The 20883-nt window shown below is 41.3% G+C and overlaps 1 protein-coding gene and 1 pseudogene across 1 annotated transcript; both read right to left on the bottom strand.

Annotated features, from left to right (window-relative positions):
- Positions 1-5303: 5303 nt before the first annotated feature.
- On the bottom strand, positions 5304-9408 carry LOC137265832 (uncharacterized). Its single transcript, XM_067801296.1, has 2 exons — positions 9019-9408; positions 5304-6592 (listed from the first exon to the last, which is right to left on the bottom strand). Exons 1-2 carry the CDS (start codon positions 9319-9321, stop codon positions 5342-5344), a joined length of 1554 nt encoding a protein of 517 aa, XP_067657397.1. The 5' UTR covers positions 9322-9408; the 3' UTR covers positions 5304-5341.
- A 3783-nt stretch (positions 9409-13191) lies between these two features.
- LOC137266473 (uncharacterized) lies at positions 13192-16225 on the bottom strand (annotated as a pseudogene).
- Between the last annotated feature and the right edge of the window lie 4658 nt (positions 16226-20883).

Raw genomic sequence — 20883 nt, 5'->3', positions numbered from 1 at the left:
CCAGACAAGCCAGTGATCAACAACATGAGCATCGATCTGCACAATGGGGAACCGATGACATGTGTCAACCAAGTCAGCTAGTCTGACCACCCGATCCCGTTAGTCGCCTCTTACGACAAGCATAGTCACCTTTTGTGGCAAGCATGGGTTGCTGAAGGCCTATTCTACCCCGGGACCTTCACGGGTCCACTGCGCTCAGTGTGAATATACAGCCAAATATAACTGAATATAGTGACTCTCCTAAAATGATATAGAAGGAAACAATCTGTTCCTTTTCAAAAGCATGATAACAAATATGCAGAATGGACATATGCGTTTATAGTCGAAGAGGCCGACGTGAAAAAAAAAATAACGGTGGAAACACATCTGTAAACCCAGATGCAGAGAAACGATCTATTTTACGACCGCTTCTCTTTCCTATCTCAAGGGGCGGTGGTAGCCTAGTGGTCACAGCGCTCGCTCGTCATGCCGAAGGACATGGTTCGGTTCCTCATATGGGTGCAACGTGTGAATCCCATTTCTGGTGCACCCCACCCCCCAACCCTGGACACAGGTATAACTTTATTTCTTATGGTTAGAGTAAGTTCTGTTGAATGTGTTTTTCTATTTAAACATCACAAACATCACTTCTTTTTTCAATGAATACAACAAATGAAAGTTTCGGTCATGTAATGAGTGATTAATAAATACTGATTTTTGAAGAGCAGAATGTGATTAACTATTCCAGGCGGAAAATAATCCATGAACTTGAACCACGCACGACATAAAATTGCTTAAAAGCTATTTTATTTTGAAAAATTAAGAACATAATCCTAAATACACACGTTGCTGAGTGCGGCGTTGAACAAACTACTCCCCCACCCTCTCACAAAAACGACAAAGAAAGAAAACACAACTGAATAAATAAACGGAATACATGTTCCCAACCCTAGTTGAAAATTTATGAACATAATCCTAAATACACACGTAGCAAAGCACTTTGCATAAAATTAGATACCACGCCTCACGGGTGGCACCTGCACTTTGTGCACGATGAACTTGCTCACTTTTTGCATGCTCTTTGACAGCCCGAACTCCACTTTCCTGAGTCTAGATTTTCGAAGCGCACTTATCGCTAAGGTAGTCGTAAACTAATGTTAATGTATGGCAGTCACGACTATAGTAGCGCTAATAGCTTCGAAAATCTAAGCCCAAGCCCCAATTTCTCGAAACAAACTTAAGTCGGAGATTTTACTTTAGTTTGAGTTTTTACTCAAATTTGAGAAAATGCACTTCCTGGAATGAACTGAAATTCTTATTACACTAATGCATAGCAGACAGTTTGAGTTTGGTGGATAGATCACTTAAGTAGTTTGGGCTTTTGTATTTTAAAAGTGCAGCTGAGTTAATATTCGGCAGTTGCAAATTGCGAAACTCAGTTTTAAATCTGAGTAAAAAATTAAGCTTTTTTTTTATTATTGAAATCGGGACCTCTTACTGAAAACTGAATAGCGTTTGGTTATTCTCTAGCCTCTTGTAGAAAACACGCAAGTTCAACTTAAACTGCGGGTACGTCATGCCACGGGTTACAGAAAATCAGCGTCTTCGCTCCGTGTGTATGTCAGAGACTGGAATGGCCCGAAATGAAGTTGCACGATGTTTTGGCGTCTATCGAAACAATTCCATCTCGATGAAGACGTTTTCAACAAATCAGGAACAAGGGAGATTTGCCTCGGACCGTCCGTCCTACTATATTCAGCTGACACATCTAAAGAATCGATACCAGGCTGCCAGTTTGACTACTCGCACCATTCATGGCTTACGTCCAATAAGTCCCAGGACTGTACGGAACCGACTGAGGGAGCACAACATTCGAACCCGACGGCCTGCAAATATCCAATTCTGCTTCAGCGTCCGTGACATGCATGTCTTGCCGACAGTATCTACGGTACAGGAGACAAGTTTCGGATGGTGTTGTGTTCACTGACGAGTCGAGATATCATCAGGACAGCTCAGGTGTCAGGGCAAGGGTGTACAAACAGCGAGGTGAACGGTATGCCGATACGTGCGATGTTGAACGTCAACAGTTTGGTGACGAAAGCGTTATGGTATGGGAAGTATCACACATCTCATAGTCGGACACAGTTTGTCATCGTCAAGTCTATCCTACGAGGATGAAATCATTTATCCTCTTTTGCAGCCATTCAGTCAAGGACAGAGACACAACAGAGACGCAACGCCACGCTTCAGCAAGATAATGCCCATCCACATGTCGCTCGTGTCGTGACAGATTTCCTGAGACAGTAGAACATTCCAGTACTGTCCAGCTGTGTCGCCAGATCTTCCCCCTATCGAGCACGATTGGGTTGAAACGGAGGATCGTTGACCCCAAGCCCAGAATCAGACACTGATGTTCGCTGAATTAGGACTTGGTTCAGACGTGGAATCCCCAAGCCTTCGTCGATCGCTTTGTGACGTCATCGCTGTCAAGCCTGAAACGACGCCAAAGATGGGCTCAAACTATACTGAATTTGTGAACTGACTTTGATACATGTCTTCGATTGCATGTCACGACGTCCAGGGTGAAATCATATAGATTTCGATATTGTCTTGTCAACAGTGAATATTAAAATACCACAAATCACTAAAAATGAAACTACGTCAAATAATGCGCGGTTGATCAATGGATCAATGAAATTTCAAGTGAGTATTTTCTGAGTACGTGTAATACATAACTGAATGCATCTGAATTAGTGAGTTAATATTTAACGTCACATCGGCAATATTTCAGCCATATCGAGATGATAACCTTTAACACTGAAATGGAATATATGTATATGATAAAAACCTGTCGAAGAAGGACAGTAAAACAACTAGACCATCACAATTAGAATTACAACTAGCGAGGAAAGATAAAACTAACATCACTATTTAGAAAAGATACAAAATGAAAACAGGCTATAGATCGCCAACAACAGAAAGTAGATCTCCAGACTAGGGACCATGGGTACTTACACTACTTTGGCTACCTAGAAGGACTTAGCTGGATCCCATCCCTTCAGCTGCTGGCGAGTGTAGGACATGTTAGCCACAATTAAAATACAAGAATACTACGTCTAAAATCCAGGTAAGTTTAAATTTACTTACAAACTTTGGGACTTACGTATACTGCATACATGTACGCCGTTGACCTTCAGGTACAGGCAGAGATTATCAGAAGGTCATTTCCCCTTGTTAGTAACTGTCCGTTTCTAGTAATGCCCAGTTAAGTCAAGGAGGCCTGAAAGATATCCGATAACCGAGGAAACGTTGTAAACAGAAGTTCGCACTAAAACTTAAAATGCCAGGAAGACTAGTTTTGCGTTTCAGTTTGGTTCGTGGTAGTACACTGGATTGCCAACTCATCCAGACAGGTCCACGTAGTCCAGTATTTAGACAAAAACGAGATTGGGGACATGCTGATTGCTACTGAAAGAGTAAATGAATTGAGTTTTACGCCTCACTCAGCAATTTTCCAGCTACATAGCGGTGGTCTGTAAATAATCGAGTCTGGACCAGACAATCCAGTGATCAACAGCATGAGCATTGATCTGCCCAAATGGGAAGCGATGACATGTGTGAACCAAGTCAGCGAGCCCGGGCTACTGGGTTGATAAAGAAGGCATGTTGCTGATTATCACCAGGCGATATAGGTATACTGCTGATTTTCACACTATTCCTAACCTGACTGTCAGCTGGCTGTGACAGGTGACAGGATCAGGTGGTCACACTTGGCCTGGTTGACGCACCTTGTCCCAGTTGTGCAGGTGGATGCTCATGCTGTTGATCACTGGTGCGTCTGGTCGAGACACGATTATGTACAGACCACCATTTAGCTCGAATGTTGTTGAATGCGGCGTAGAACCCCACGGCCACCCCACCCACCCACACTCACGAAACAACAAGGAAAAAACCCTCAACAATATGAACGGAATACAGTGTCAATATACACTTTCAGAAAAGGAAGCGCATACGGTCTTTCAGCAGTTCATTTTGGCAGCAATCATCATTTTTGAATCCTGTTAATCATCTCGTGGTTGTATATGTTTGTCATAAACATAAAAACGATTCATGAAAACCGCATGGAGAAAACGATTTAACGTAATGCCCGTGCAATGTGTCGGAAACATGAGTGGAGGCATCGACTCTTCCAAACCATCCAATTCTTCTCTTCATTATGAAATGTACGACGAGAAGTGAAACAAGGGAGTCGTTGTAATACGCCTCAACGTCCACCACAGAACCTCATCTGGATCATGACGTCGATAGACCAAGTGAAAGACCACGACTGACCACTCCTGCATTCACCCGGCTGTTTCACCTATATCACCGATTTGCCAGAACAAATCACATTGCGGGAGAGGTGTCTGATCTTCGGAGAATTTCCTACTAAACTGTAATCTCAGAGAGGTGGAAATACAACCAAACATCAACCAAACGTTAACACGGCATCTACAACAACGTGTCCAGTGGTGCAAAAGGGTAAAAGCATGGAACCTCTGGAACTGGCGACGCGTTTGGTTCAGTGAGCAATTTCTTTCCTCCTGCAACGACGGGATGGGAGACAACGTGTTCATCGACGTTTTGGTGCCAGGCCGCGTTGGACAGGTGGGCAGATTTGGTTGAGGTGTCATGGTGTGAGGAGTCATGCCCTACATGGGTCGATCAGAGCTAACAGTGGTCTGACAGCAAATTGCTGCGTCGAGCAAATACAGTGATCTCACGTCCTCCATTTTTTGACCGCCAGAGAAAACTGTCCCTGAACTTCAGACCCGTGGAGGTCCGAGGTAGAATAGGTCTTCAGCAACCCATGCGTGCTATCAAAGGCGACTATGCTTGTCGTAACAGGTGACTAACGGGATCCGGTGGTCAGGCTCGCTGAATAGGTTGACACATGTCATCGGTTCCCAAATGCGCAGATCTACGCTTATGTTGTTGATCACTGGATTTGTTATCCAGACTCGATTATTTACAGACCGCCGCCATATAACTGGAATATTCCTGAGCGCGGTGTAAAGCTCAAATCACTCACTCACTCACTTGCCACAGTATTGTATTAGTAAAATTCTGTAAAGCGGTATGTTGATATGTGATGTACAGTCAGCTGTATAGGAAATTCATGCCTACTGTTAGCCTCTTAACCGTTGGCTTGTCGAGAAACCTACCCACTGTCATTAGTACGACTCTTAACACGAACGTTTCACCAAGGTGTTACAGTCCCACAGGTGAAAACAGACCACGTGCTCGAAGGTAAATTGTGATTCAATGTGAAAGTACAATTCATGAACAGTTCGATAAATGAGCTTTATTTCCGGATATCAATTCAGCCAATAACAGGGTTACTGGTGTATTTAGAACAAAACGTGTCATATTCTTTTCTGGCCCACGGATTTGTCTCCTTGAAGGCTGTATTGACAGCTGAATACTTCAACAGGGCTGACTTCAGTTTGGCTTCTGCTGGACCCTTGAACTGAACAAATGACTGCTGTTCCCCTGCTGGACCCTTAGCAAATACATAGTTGAAACCTTTTAGCGGCCCATCAGTGAACTCTTCACTGTATTGTGATAAGGGAACGCTAGCCCCTAATGTCTGCACATCAACTGCTCTATTGATCTTAAACTCCGGGAACTTATTCCTGGCAGCCGTTTGCTCTGCGTTCTGTAGGAATTTGTTCAGATCAACGCTGGAGTCAACGAAGAGGGCGACGTGCATGTTGTTGATGTAGGCAGGACTGCTCCAGTTGTATCTGGGATTGAACTTGGGATCTGACAGAGACCGCCCTGCAGTGTATAGCAGAGTTTCCACTACGTAGTTATCAAACAGGTTAAATCTGTGGTCAAGTCTGTCATTTCCTGCCGTCGAAATATTTGCAACCCCTATATCTCTAGGCTCAGTTCCCCAAGAAAAGGCGTCCAGAATCTCTTTCTGGAACAACATATTTTCAACATCGTCTCCTCGAATGTTCACTGCCTGTAGTGGTTTATGGACCAGCTCTGAACCGAGGACCTGTGTGTAGAAGTTGACGGATTTGAAAAGATCATCGGTTCTTGTTCCAAACTGGAACATCCCATAAAGCTGACCACTTACTCCGGCAGCTTTTTTCCATTGGTTGTCAGGGTGATTGTCCAAAAAGGCTGTGGTCACCCCGTGCCGTCGGCAGTAATCACTGCCAAGATGGTATCTTGATTGATTTGTAATTTGGTAGAGTTCCAGCTGTTCGCCTCTTGGGCCTTTCCAGTATGCGAATGATAAACCAGCAAAGTCTCCACTGGTAAAACTAAGCCCAAGCTGGTTTTCGGGAACGGCTAGTCGTTCAGCCTCGTTGTGAACCGTTACCGGCCTGTTGACCTTGACCTGATCAAACCCAAGATCATATGACCTTCTTTCTAGTTCCGCAATGTAGTGATTGAAATTCACGTCGTCCTTGACCCAGAAACATATATGTGGTGCTGCGATGTAACAGGGGCTGGTTCGACGTTCACGGATGTCGAAGACAAGGTCAGATGACGACGTACGCACATACTCCACCAGCTGGATGATGCCATTGTCAAAAACGATGAAGTTGCCGCGCACCTACCAACACACGTGCATAGCAAAACATATATAATATAAATGATAAATCATTCATTATCGTGTCTGTTGGAGTATGATCTCAAATAATAGTTAGTTAAAACGATTAGCTGTACACCACACTCAGCAATATTCCAACTATATGGCTAACATTAGCTGAAGGGATACGGCGAATTGCATACACAGTATCACTTGAAAAGGATGTAGTTTTTTGTTCAAGAGTAATAATTTTTTTTCTTTTCAAATTTCTTTTTCCTATACTACTGGATTCCCAACACCTCCAAGATACACATGGATCATGGCATTCTGTTGATCACTGGGTTGTCTGGTCATGGCTTGATTATTAACAGATCGCCACCAAACAGCTGGACTATTGCGGGGTTAAACTACAAACAATCAAAGTCTGACGAAATGTCATGTTATAGGAAACACGACGCATAAATGACTTGTGTAGATGTGTTAGGAATATATTGTTACACTAATTTTCTTTTGTAATCCATTTACTGATGAATATGTGTGTATACTACAAACAGAACGTATGGCAACACCCTAACAACTGACACTCATGTATAAACTTAAATGTTTTGAGTTCATTCATACTCTGAGGTAAATGTAACGTTTTGTGCGCTTAATGGGCACTTTAAACGACATATAGGAACATGCAGTTGCTTGCTTTGAAGCAACAGATTCAGTATTCGTTGAGTCTGATTAAGAAACAAGGGCGTTGAAACACACTAGCACCGGGTTTGATTCTAACACCCAAGCATAACCGCCTAGTGCAAGCGGGTGACAGACTTCCTATGCAACTCATGACCACGTTTCCTTTGAAAGAAGCTACAGACAGTATTGAAGCTTCACAGCTTCTTCACTATGCTACAGACCGAAGAGCGCCCACAATAGATGGATGGCCCAGAAAAAACCCACAAACAAACAAACAAACAAACAAACCATCAAGAGCAGATGACCGATACGTTGTGCACCAAGCTCTTCAAAACCGATTCACAACTACCAGTGCCCAGTTGACACAAGGTCATAGGGAAATCTGTCTTCCACATGCACTGTTCTGTTTTGTTTGATCGTTTGAAACAAATCCGGTGCTGGTGTGTTCCAGCACCCTTGTTTGTCGCTGTTTGTGACAATGTTTCTTTTCACTCACATTCAACCAATATGGATTCGGTTGCTTCACTGCATGTTCAAACAGGTAATTTAAAATGCCCATGAACAGTTACATTTTCCTTAGAATATCAATAACCTCACTATGTTTAAGTTTATATATATGATTTTAGGGTGTTCCCATGCGTTTTGTTTGTTATATATGAGGAGTTGGTGGGGAGAGTAGGGTTACTGATGGAAAGGGGTAGGTCCTGATCAATTGGCAACCCCACAAGTTATTTAACTTTTAACTTTTCAGAATTAAAATCGACAAAATAAATCTCCACTTAAATAAAAATCTGCACATTTCCGATTAAATACTCGTGGAAACGAGGAACGAGTGATCCTTTATTTATTTCCAGATTTTCACCCACAATGCAATACACACCTTGAGAAGAAACGTGGAAAAGAATAAAGGAACACTTGCACTTCCTTATGTTCCCTTACTTGTTTCCACGAGAATATTTTGTGCATTTATTCAGGCACCAGCGATGGAGAGCGATTGCCAAAGTTGTTTGGAAAACTGCAAAGGGCGTCACTTTGTCACTGATGCATCAAATTTAAAAGCGTCTTTCACGCGTTACAAGGATGCTTTCGAAAACTTAACCGAGACCTTTAAATTTGGAATCTCCACGAAACAACATTTGAGCACGAAACTCTCTACAGTCTTCTTAGGCATCAGGTATTTTTGTTTGACCTCGTTAGTACCTCGTTATCTTACCCCTTGAGTAGATACTTCTCATGAAACTTACGTGCACTAATGTATCCAGTATACTGACCTCAGATAATTGTAACATTATTTACTGATGCCCTGAATACCTCGATCACTAGTGACATGACGAGCATCATTATTCCCTATATACTTATCTCTTTAGTACAATAACCTATATGTACTGGGCTCATGAGCAGCAATATCCCATTCATACTAACCTAATGTGTACCGTTATTCAATACTCACTGCATCACAGTACCGTCATTGCATCATATACTGACCTCGTGAGTACCGTTATTGCATATGTACTAACCTCACTTGTAATGAAGTCAGAACTCAAAATACAATGCGTTGTCCAACCTCTATAAATTGACTGTGTCTTTTGTCTTTTACAGGCCTGCACACCGTGCGTTTTGGGGACGAGGAACACATTTGTCCAAAATGATAAATTCTTTCTTTATGTGCTATCGTTATAACAGCTGTCATATCAAATATACCAAACTCCTGAATGCAGTTATCGCGCATTTAATGACCTCATGAATATCTCCATTGCATATGTACTGACCTCATGAGTACCGTTATCCCTTATATCAGGTATTCCAAGCTGGGCAGGGTCAATCCCTTGTGTTCTGGCATCCAGGATCTCCTTCTGGAACATCCGGTAGTAGTGAGAGTCTCCACTGAATGTGAAGGTCAACTCTGGCACCAGCATTCCTCCCAGAACCTGGGTGTAGAACTGTGTGGACGCCGTCAAGTTATCCGTCGTCACGGAGATGTAGGCGATGCCATGGAGGGAGTTTTGGTTGCTGGACATGGCAGGTTGCATGTAAGCAACGACCAGCAACAATGTTGATGTTGATAGTAACATTATTCCAGTTGATGTTAATGAAATGGTTGATAGCTAGTTATATATGTTTCTATCGGATTCTGTCGAGTCATCCGTTTGTGAGAATGTGTCATATTTAAGGAGATAAGATAGTACAACCAACTGTAGCAACTGGGTTCGGTTGCAACGTCACGTATGCAAACTGATACATGGTGAGTTCAGCTTGGAAAAACGAAGGGTAAATCGAGAAAAGTCAGTAGTTACAGTGAATCAATGTACAATTGTCAGATTATTTTGACAGATAAGGGGTTAGGTATATAATCGCTGACAATACACTGGGTCAAACGTAGGGAGCTTGTGGTGGTGGCTTCTGTTATAAACACATGCAAAGGCTAGACAGTTGTTCAGCTGTATTCAACCACGCACAGGAACTGATGGTGCTTGTTTGTGTAAATAGGGAATTTGGATTGGACATCACCAAGGCCACTGATGCGTCAACTTTGGAAATGTCCATTACGTGTTTGCCATTAAGCTTTAAAACTGTGGCCTCAAATATTTTAATCTGGAGTAAGCAACGTTTGAGTTGGAGGTGCACATATATTGGAAAGGACGACTTTATGTCTGGAATATGTAGTTATGATTTCTCCCTTTCTGTCGTGTTACTAGAGCTGCCTACTTTACATGCACTCTATGAATTACGAATGGAAGCGTTATGATGCTGGTGTTAATCTCCCAACGAACTTAATGCAAGTGCAAATGATTGGCAACCTTGTGATGTGATACCGCAGCCGATTCGTTCTTAACATCTTTCAACACGACAATGCTAAATCACGTATATAACACGTAATATAGCACTCACACCCAACCACAATATTCAGGTCCTACCGTGACCATGTATGTTTACTAGGGGGAATACGGTAATAAAGATTACATGACACGTGCAAGTATTGTTGTCACGTGGTACAGTTGTGTAATGAGATCAAGAAGTGTAACTCTCTTGTTTTCTTATATTGTCCCCACAGCAGGTGCATCTTCAATCTGTTGCGCATCTACGTCACCATTGCCAAGGCCACAGAGCCCAGGATTCTTTTATGCGACGTTTGATACCTTACGCATAATATGTGGACTGTAAGTTAAACACTTTGAAACGTAAAACAGCCTTAGCCCAGTAACGTTTTGATAACGTTTATAATATTTTGTCCAGTGTGTTGTTTCAAGTGTGTGTCTGTAAGTAAAAAAGAAACTTGTCTTCGGATTCGAGACAGCATTAAGTAAAAAAAATATTTGCCAAAGATCTAGTGTTCAGTGTCAGGTATGTGGTCAACTAATCTATTCGTTTTGGAACTCAGGTACCCACCTCCACCATATCGGTTGTTTATTTTACCAATCCTAAAAAAAGATTTATCTATGCACTTTAATCAAAATTTATCTTATAACCCTGTTTCTTTTAAAAATGCAATTGTCAAATGATGATTCAAACTAAATGTCTTAATTGTTATGATACTGACATATTTATCCCATATCATGGGATTCCATGGACGTCTTCCACGCGCACTAGGCTGTTGAGTTCAGGCGTTTGAAACAAAGATGGTGCTGGTGTGTTTCAGCACCCTTTTCTGCTGTTTATGACGATGTTTCATTTCCCTCAGACTCATCGAATAATGAATCATTTGCTACATTCCATGTTCCAACATGTCATTTAAACTGCCCAAGTCATTTAAGCACACAAAAAGTTTCATTTATCAAACAGCATAAATGACCTCACTATGTTTAAGTTTATATTTGACTATAAAAATTTAGGGTGTTCCCATACTTTTTATTTGTCGTATATTAAAGGGATCCATTGATACAATCTGTTAAAACTTTTGAAAGACTATTAATACCAAAGAAAGAGACACACAAAATGCTGTCATGGAACATCCTGATCTTGACTGTGATGATCACACAGGGTAGACACCACATGAACAATGCTGTCATACAAGCGCAATATAAATGATGTTTGGAATCATGCTCAGAGTACATATATTCAGTCAATGCACGAGTAATAACACATACGAAATATATGTGGAATATTTTTTGTAATATTTTAACAATTTCCCTGGGCTCATGACCATCAGCAGGATATGTTAATCATTTCCACTGCCCAGTTTTCCCCAGTAAACTTGAACAGGAAGATATTCTTCAACTCACCTAAACTAATTTAACCCAGACGCCAAGTCTGTCTTCAAGCTACCAAAATGGACACATGCATATAATAAGTAAAATCACACCAACTTACCAACAAGCCAATGAGGAATAAGGTTGCAAAATACAATCCAAAAACAGAGTTCGAATAGTCCCAGTATCCCCAAATGGTATTGTGCTTAAAACTGGAAGCCATTTTTACGAAGCCAAACAACCCATGAGCAGTGACATTTACCAAAACTAGCGGTAAGAGGCAGCAGGTGATAATTATTATTAGCGATCTGCTGTAGCCTGTCCATTTTGGATTTAGTCACACGTCTAACTGTCCCCGACACATTGTGCTTGATATATTTCCACAAAAAAGAAAGTGTAATAAATGGAAACTAACGTCACATACTTTTTCTACCCCTCTAACATGGTCTTAAGTCAGTACCATGACTGACTGTCATGTTAAAAGTAGTGAAATATAACATATGGTATATGTGACATGGTTTAAATGTGAGAGCCAAGATGTATTGGTTATATGCTTTCTATACGATATTGTCGACATTAATACTAGGGGTTAGCGCAATGGTGACCGTTCCCTGCAGAGGACACATACAGCACACTGATGGTTGATCAGGGGCATTACAGAGGACAGGAATTCGAATCACTGTTTGGACAATAATATTTAAAAATAAAAATCTAAACGTTTGCAAACATGTATTGTGATTTGAATAGATTGTATAGATCAAATGCAAGTTGTATTCTATATACCAGTGTAGCGGTAAAATTTTCTTAAATCTTTATTCGTCACCGATTTCGTTCACATTTTTAAACATGTGTTAATCATAACACAGAAAAAGAATATATGATTGCCAAGGTTTAGGTTAGTATTTTTGAAACTTATTGTCCAGACAGTGACTCGATCCCCTATGCCCCAGAGTATATGAAACATCAGTGCAAAGAATATTTTAACTATCCCCAGGCGTAAAGGTCATAATAACTCAATTATACGTCAGTACATTTCAAATATACGAGTTGGAGATGTGCACAAGTCTGGTGTCGCAATATTTCAGTTCTGGTGTTGAGTTCACACCGTCAGATTGCCATCTTTCATTTCCAAACTGTCTTACTAGCATATTCAAACGAAGATGGCGTTATTTCTGTTGTAGAGTACTCTTTATATCACAAACACGTATTTCAGAATCATATTGTCGCTGAGGTCGTTGAAACATTTCATTATGACTTAGTTATGAACGTAGTTTACTATAGGAATAAATGACACTTGATGAACGGATTGCTGAATGAACGAATGAATGAAGGAATGCATATGCTAACCTGTATTTGTCCCTGCTAATATTTGCGATTTTACGACCGAGTGTGGTGGCTAGATTAGCCAGTGGTATGCGGTATGCTGTGTGCTGTTCTATTCGCGTCCAGATAATGTTCCATGTATATCACACTTGCTTGCATATATTTTTCGGAATTTGGTCATGCACACTAGTGTTTGACATCATATGGAACAGCTCTGTCAAAGTAACGAACCAGGAAATCGTAGATAGCTGGCGATCTGTTCCTTCTGTGAATTATATGAATGTACTGTCAGTTAAGCCAGAGATTTTTAAATACCAGTGCTATACACTAGCCCGAATGGGAGGAATGACTGGAACACATAGCAGTCCAGGTCCATCTTGAAATACTACGTTTCACCAAGCTGAAAAATCAGTTTTATTTCTGAGTATACGTTTATCCAATAATAGGGTCAGTGGAGTATTTAGAACAAAGGGAGTCATATTCTTTTCTGGCCCATGGATTTGTCTCCTTGAAGGCTGTATTGACAGCCGAATATTTCAACAGGGCTGACTTCAGTTTGGCTTCTGCTGGACCCTTGAACTGAACAAAGGATATCTGTTCCCCTGCTGGACCCTTAGCATACACATAGTTGAACCCTTTCAGCGGCCCCTCAGTGAACTCTTCACTGTACTGTCCTGCAGGAACGCTAGCCCCTAATGCCTGCACATCAACTGCTCTATTCAGTTTAAACTCAGAGAACCTATTCCCGGCGGCCCTTTTCTCTAAGTTCTGAAGAAACGTGTTCAGGTCAACGTTGGAATCAACGAAGAAGGCCATGTTCATTTTGTTGATGTAGGCAGGACTACTCCAGTTGTATCTGGGATTGAACCTGGGATCTGAAAGAGATCTCCCTGCAGTATACTGCACAGTCTTCACTACGTAGTTATCAAACAGGTTGAAGTTGAGATCACGTCTGTCATTTCCTGCCAGAGAAATGTTTGGACCCTATTTGTTTCGGGTCAACTCCCCAAGATTCTGCATCAAGAATCTCTTTCTGGAATACCATGTTGTCTATAGCGTTTCCTCGGAAGTCCACTCCAACAAGGGGTTTACGAACAAGGTCTGCACCGAGGACCTGTGTGTAGAAGTCGTTAGACATCAAAAGATCATCTGTTCTTGTGGCCAACTCGTATATCCCGTAAAGCTGACCACTGACTCCGGCAGCTTTCTTCCACTGGTTGTCAGGGTGATTGTCCAAGAAGGCTGTGGTCACCGCACGTCTCCGGCAGTACTCGCTGCCAAGATAGTATTTGTAACGTCTTAAAATTTGGTTCAGTTCTAGTCGCTCTCCCGATGGGCCTTTGAAGTAGGCCATTGATAAGCCATCAAAGACACCTGTATTGAACGTTACACCAAGCTCGTTTTCAGGGACGGCTAGTCGTTCAGCTTCGCTGTGAACCGTCACTGGTCTGTTAACCCTAACCTGGTCTAAGCCAAGGTCACGTGATTTTCTCTCCATTTCAGCAATGTAGTGGTTAAAATCCACGTCGTCCTTCACCCAGAAACACACCATTTGGGCTCCTATGTAGGCGGAAGAGGTGCGACGGTCACGCATGTCGAAGACTGTGTCATTTGATGCTTTAAGCACATACTCCATCAGCTGGATGATTCCGTTGTCAAAGATGATGAAGTTACCATGCACCTACAATAACAAACACGTGTTAGTCTTTTCCTATTACAATGCGGTATACAAAAATGTACACAACCAATCGGAACAGAATCGAAACATTTGATATCTGGTCAGTCAATACTCAGGCTACTTGTCTAGAAGCCTGCAACTTTACTCCCTTCACTCCTTCACTACTGGCCTCTGGTGAAGAGTTATTCTCTTTACACTGACTTACTGGTTGCATACCTCATTGTTATAGACGGACCTCATTGGTACCGTAATTTTCTACTTACTGGCCCCCTTAACCGCGTGGGTAACCCTATATACTGAATTCCTGAATAGCGTTATGTCAGAGTGACCTCCAGTTATAACAAAAGATACATATTCTGACTGAAATACATACTAAGTGTCCGGGATCCAGTAATCATTTCGTTTTGTCTGACAGTTCTCTGTCAGCATCGGTATTTATGCCACAATCATTCATTAAGACCAATGCCCAACAATTCCGTTTTGTTTGTTTTCTGCATGGGTTCGAAAAGGAATTGTCACAGGTCGAAGAATGTGATCCCTGTAGCCCACAACAGTTAAGTTGCCCTGAACAATCACCAAAGTTCTTTGGCGTGAAACCTGTGGCGAAGATGGGTCACCCTTATCCATCTGTCATATCTTGGCGTTGTGACACGTGGACGTCCAGAACGTGGCCCATCGATGACGTCATTTGTCGTATGGTAGTGTCTCACTATTGCAGAAATGGTGTTCCGGTGCCAGTGGAAATGTGCAGCCATTTGTCGTTGAGACATTCCCCAACGGACCATCCCCATGGCCCCATGACGTTGTGCAGACGTTAGCCATGGCATTCTATGCGTTTAAATTGTCGTTTAACTTTTTGAACGATCGCAAGGGCAGGGGTAGAGCTTTCGAAAGTGGCAATTTTGTGTGACATTCATTTGCTGTTTCTGTTTCCCGGAATGCAAGGACGAAACAACTCACGTCACGGAACGTGGCACGTGCATGCGTGTTGGATACATGTCACTAATCTCCTTTAAATCCTTATGTATCTACACAGACTAATTTAGATTTTAATTTTTTGTATACACAGTTTCTTCATGTGCCTAGTATATATTTATTGACCATTATACCATGCCCAAATGGTTACCATTACCTCACGTGTACCGTTATCACATAAATCCAACCGTTATCCCTCGAGAGTGCTCTTATGTATCCAGTTTAATGACTTCATCAAAGCCGTGATTTCCTGTTAGGTCTTATTGTTTTATACATACTGACCCTTAGAGTAGAGATATCCGCAACACAGAGACGTAATGGATAATGTACGTAACGAATGTACTGACCTCATGAATACCGTTATTGTATAATGTACTGACCTCGTGAGTACCGTCATTGCATATGTACTGACCTCCTGAATACCATTATAGCATAATGTACTGAACTCATTAGTACCGTTATTGCATATGTACTGACCTCGTGAGTACCGTTGTCCCTTATATCCGGGACTCCCAGCTGGGCAGGGTCACGCCCTTGAGTTCTGGCGTCCAGGATCTCCTTTTGGAACATCCGGTAGTAGTGAGAGTCTCCACTGAAGGTGAAGGTCAACTCTGGCACCAGCATCCCTCCCATAACCTGAGTGTAGAACTGAGTGGAGGCCGTCATGTTATCCGTCGTCACGGAGATGTAGGCGATACCATGGAGGGAGTTTTGGTTGCTGGACATTGCAAGTTGCACGTAAGCAACGACCAGCAACAATGTTGATGTTGACAACAGCATTGTTCCAGTTGATGTGAAGAAGATGACTGACATTCACTTATATATGTTAGACTGATGACGAAATATAGAAAATGTGCTTACTCGTCATGAAGACAGTGAGAAAATAGCATGTTTTAGGCGATAAGACGGTGGGTTGTTACACAGAAAATGGTATACATTTGCATGTAGGCAAATGCAATGTTACGGTTTGTTAAGAAAAAAATATGGGAATCGGCCATGTTTAAGCTGATAAAAGTAGAAGACGAAAGTGTAACATGACTTTTCGATGACTTGCCGTTTTCATCTTGAAATATGTTAGGAGCACAAACTTCAGACAATGTAAGTATGCGTTAGGACAAAAAGGGTTTCATGAATAATATAAAGTTCAGTTTGTGAATAATTTCGCTCTATTGTCCGACCACACAGAGAAAAATATCATATCAAATAATAGCTATAAAATTGTTCAGCGCCATAAGCATGTACCAGATGCGCTATATAAATATCCTAAAATGGAATATGACAGATTGTAAACCAAAAGTCACTGTGTTCTGTAATCTGATTGGTTGAAAAACATGATCAAATGGTATTTGATTCCCAGAACCGGCAAACGCCGTCGGTTCCAAATGTATTCCCGTCCTTCAAATACTCAATAACACCCGGAAATTGGCCAACACATGATGTTTATTTACTAACTGAACGCCCTTTGGCGGAGGATGTTTAGCACATGTTTATGTTCTCGCTTATAGAACCAACCCGTGAAGGTCTGGGTTAGAAATGGCCTTTAGAAACCCATGCTTATCGCAAAAAACTCCTAACGAGATCTAGTTGTCAGGCTCGATTACTTAGTTGACACATGGCATCGTGTTCCATTTGCGTAGATCGATGCTCATGCTGTAGATCATTGGATTGTTTTGTCTAGACTCGATTATTTACAGATTGTCGAAATACAGCTGGAATACTGCTTAGAGGAAGCACACAAGCCTATAGAGCCAAATGGACAACCGGGCAGTATAAAGGAATCATGAACCAGCTACTCAGCATGCCGTTAGATTCAAGTGCCATATGTTTTGTAAATGTGTTTTTCAAAACTGGAAGTATAATACCTTCAGAGAGATGGTTAGTGGTCGTATCCTAAAAAGGGATTACGCTATTGTAAAATTATTGTCCTACTGAGAGGATACGTAAGACCACAAACATTTGAACTCTATTTGAATGTATCCAGCCTTTATAATCGTAAAAAATGTTTCTCTTTAATGTATGGCTAAATGTGTCTAAACTGCAAACACCTGGAGGAATGGTGTAAATCCAAACAGGGTCCATGCAGGAAGCAAATGTACTGTAAGCCCATAGGGTCACTAATGTGGCGATCTACCGATCTTTTAGGTTGTTTTGTCATATTTATTTAAAATATTTGTTTATTTAATTACAAGTTTTAAATGGATATCTGTCGCATACTAGTTGTTGAAGTGTTCTTGAGGCTCTCTACAGGCTTTTAATTTAATTAATCTATTATATAATTATTAATTGTCCTCGTCACGATATGGTTGAAATATTGCCGATGAAACAATATCAACTCACTCACTCACTCCCTCACTCACTCACTCACTCACTCATTCAGTTGAAAAACCACCAGATATAAATCTATGTAAATGCAGTTAAGCAGGGCTAACTTGTAATTGTATCTTGTTACGTGCTTATTTCTAGTTTAAAATTGTACGGTGTTTAACCTGAGTCACTATGATAACACTGACACGTCTAAAATATGCAATATATGTATTGACCAAAGAGCAAGATACAAAGATTCATAATACACACAACAACCAGCCTTATATATACACAGTCACTGATTCTTGAGCATTCCAGCGAAGTATGGAACCTTCGCGATCGGCTCGTGTTTACACATGAAACTTTGTTTCATAGAGAGCAGGTAGTAAAGTTGACAGAAATTACCTAGTAAATAAGTCAGCTAAACTCGGTGCATATTTAGTGCATTTAACATTGTACATTTGACATTGCGGCAGGATAAAGACTTTGTAAACCTTAATAGGTCTGATGTGTGCATCTTTGAAACAGTATTATCACTCGCATACCGACAGAGAAGAATACGACTTGTAGTATCTTAAATTACATGTTATATCTCCTGTGATCTCCAAAGCAGCAGTTTGTCCAACAATGTGTGAACGTGTACTGTACCAAAGTCAGAGGAATCTGCTGAAATCTATTGTCCTCTAGCAATATCTTGCATCACCTAGTGTATGAACATGATCATTACAGAGGATACTTACAACCGACCATGCTAAGTTGTTTCACGTGACCCGTTAAACGTTCATGGTAATATGTCTTTTTTGGCTATGAGAAATTTAACATCGGAAGAAATCTCTCCTGAATTGCGTAATATATGGAAAGTCTTGTCACTAAAGATTGTACATATATTCCAAACCATGTTGGAATTACAATACATAATTCGACTACTTTTTCTAAGCTGCATCAGTTATAAAACTCATTTGGGTTTCATATGAAGTGTACGTGACATAAACAAATTGCACCTTTTGCACTTATGTCTTTGAAGTGAGATCCTGTACTGAAATCCATAACAATTAATACAATTTAGAATGTGAGAGCTTTCAAATGAAGACATGCTATATCCCCAAACGAGGTGAATTCGACGTTCTGGTGATTTCGACGATTGCGCTATATCGATGGAGAAAGTAAACATAGATTCACAGAAATGAGTTAGTAAGTGAGTTAAAATTTAACGTCACATCGGCAATATTTCAGCCACATCGTGACGGGAACGTAACATTAAAATGGAATATATGAGTATTTTAAACACCTGTCGACGAAGGACAGTAAAACAACTAGAACATCACAGAAAAGATTGTAAAACTAGTAGCTATGCCTAAAATAATTTATCTATAGAGGATAATACAATATAAAACTGGGCTATAGATTGCTAACAACTGAAGGTAGATCACCATACTAGGGACCATGGGGACTTATGATTCACAGGAAGGGCGGATGCCCAGTCGCTGTCTTGAGAAGTTTTATTGACAATGGAAATCCCTAACTTGAGTTATATAAAGCAAACAAACATCAATATTATTTACCCGATATCGGTAATACTACTTCAGATGCAAATCAATTCTCCACATAAACGAAGCCAGCAAACGGAAATTCAGTAAAATTAGTCGTCCGCCGATGACATCAAAGGTTTTGTCGAAAACAACATGGCTGGGAAGTGAGATACTATAGTAGTTTAACCATTTATACTGTGCGAAACTCATTTCTCGTGTCTCACGTTTGACACCCAGTCATGGGGGCCAAAGAACACCAAGCCACCAGGTCCACACACGCCTAGCCACCAGACTTGAGGGTACTGCAGATTTTGGGAACAAGACTCGAGGGCACCCACCAACGAGATCTATGAACGCCTCAAAAGCAGATTCGAGAACACCGACCAACGAGATCCTTCATGGATCCTCCATCTAGAACCCAGACTCGACGGCATCTGCCAACGAGATTCATGAACGCCTAGAAACCTAAAGTTTACTTAGGTGGGGAAACACGTGCCAATTTTCAAATTTGCGAATGTTTACACACTTTAGATAATTATGTATCTTACCTGATTCCAGGGGTATATAATTATATAAATAGTTCATATATGTTAACCAACGCGTCACATGAACGCCTAGCCACCAGACTCGACGATACCCAACCAGCTTGACCCACGAACACCTACTCCCCAGGTTCAAGAACGCCCAGCCATCCAGGAAAGATGAGTGACCTCACAATGCCACCAAAGCGACGATAGCTTGAACCTCCTGAACCAATTACCTGGTATAGACCTTCCGAGAAAAAACACCTCTAACCTATATTTTTCATTAGTGGACATACTCAGCAACATGCATGTCTTCGGCCGCGATGTAGCTCGTTTAACCAAAGGTCATAATTCAAACTTAAATGATTGCACTAATACTTAAACAAAATAGAAGGTAATTGTGGCTTTGGATTGTTTGGATAACGTGCTTGTGGCTATTGGCTTTGGATAACGTGACAATATTTAACACACACTACTTTTACATAACCAATGTGCAGAAGACACACTAGCCTTTTCTTGAAAGACAAAATGTATTAAACGCCAAATACATTCATTTCAAGGTATGTGCACTGTATAACATTTGAAGAGATGTCACAGATAATGACGGGATCTGCTAGGGTCAAGAGGTCAGTGTTGGGGCAAGTAGTTAGTGCATTCGTGCATACTAGGGTCACACTGAACAGCTGAGATCACACAGACTAGACAACACCATGCATGTGCTCCACCTTGGCCCCATGAAAGATATCATGAATGAGTATGATTTTACGCCGCTTTAGCACTATCCCAGAAATGTCACTGCAAGGGACACTCGATATGGGCTACACACAATGTACCAACATGGGGAATTGAACCCGGATCTTCCACGTGACGAGAGAACGCAATAACCTCTAGGCTACCCCATCGCCCCTCAGGATATCAGATGTATGCCGACCTTGTACAACTCAACATTTCTTGATCCATATTGCGGTGTGAACACATTTGGTCAAGTGTTTCAAAAGAATGTACGTATGGTAATCCACAGAAGCGTCAGGACTCGACTCAAGATTGTTAGGTATACAAATCAGCTCGAGGTTGTTCCTCACCAGGTGGCAATGTTAAGCATACAAATACGTCA

The sequence above is a fragment of the Haliotis asinina genome, chromosome 15, assembly GCF_037392515.1.
Source record: "Haliotis asinina isolate JCU_RB_2024 chromosome 15, JCU_Hal_asi_v2, whole genome shotgun sequence".
In the NCBI taxonomy this organism is placed as follows: domain Eukaryota; kingdom Metazoa; phylum Mollusca; class Gastropoda; order Lepetellida; family Haliotidae; genus Haliotis; species Haliotis asinina.
The sequence above is the reverse complement of the archived record's forward strand: the minus strand, read 5'-3'. Positions and strand labels throughout refer to the sequence as shown.

Bases quoted from the DNA above. Each gene is read 5' to 3' on its own strand.
- LOC137265832 (XM_067801296.1), bottom strand. From the start codon at position 9,321: ATGTTACTATCAACATCAACATTGTTGCTGGTCGTTGCTTACATGCAA. The intron at 6,593-9,018 runs GTCAGTACATAT...GTGTGTTGGTAG, and splicing joins GGGATAACGGTACTCATGAG to GTGCGCGGCAACTTCATCGT.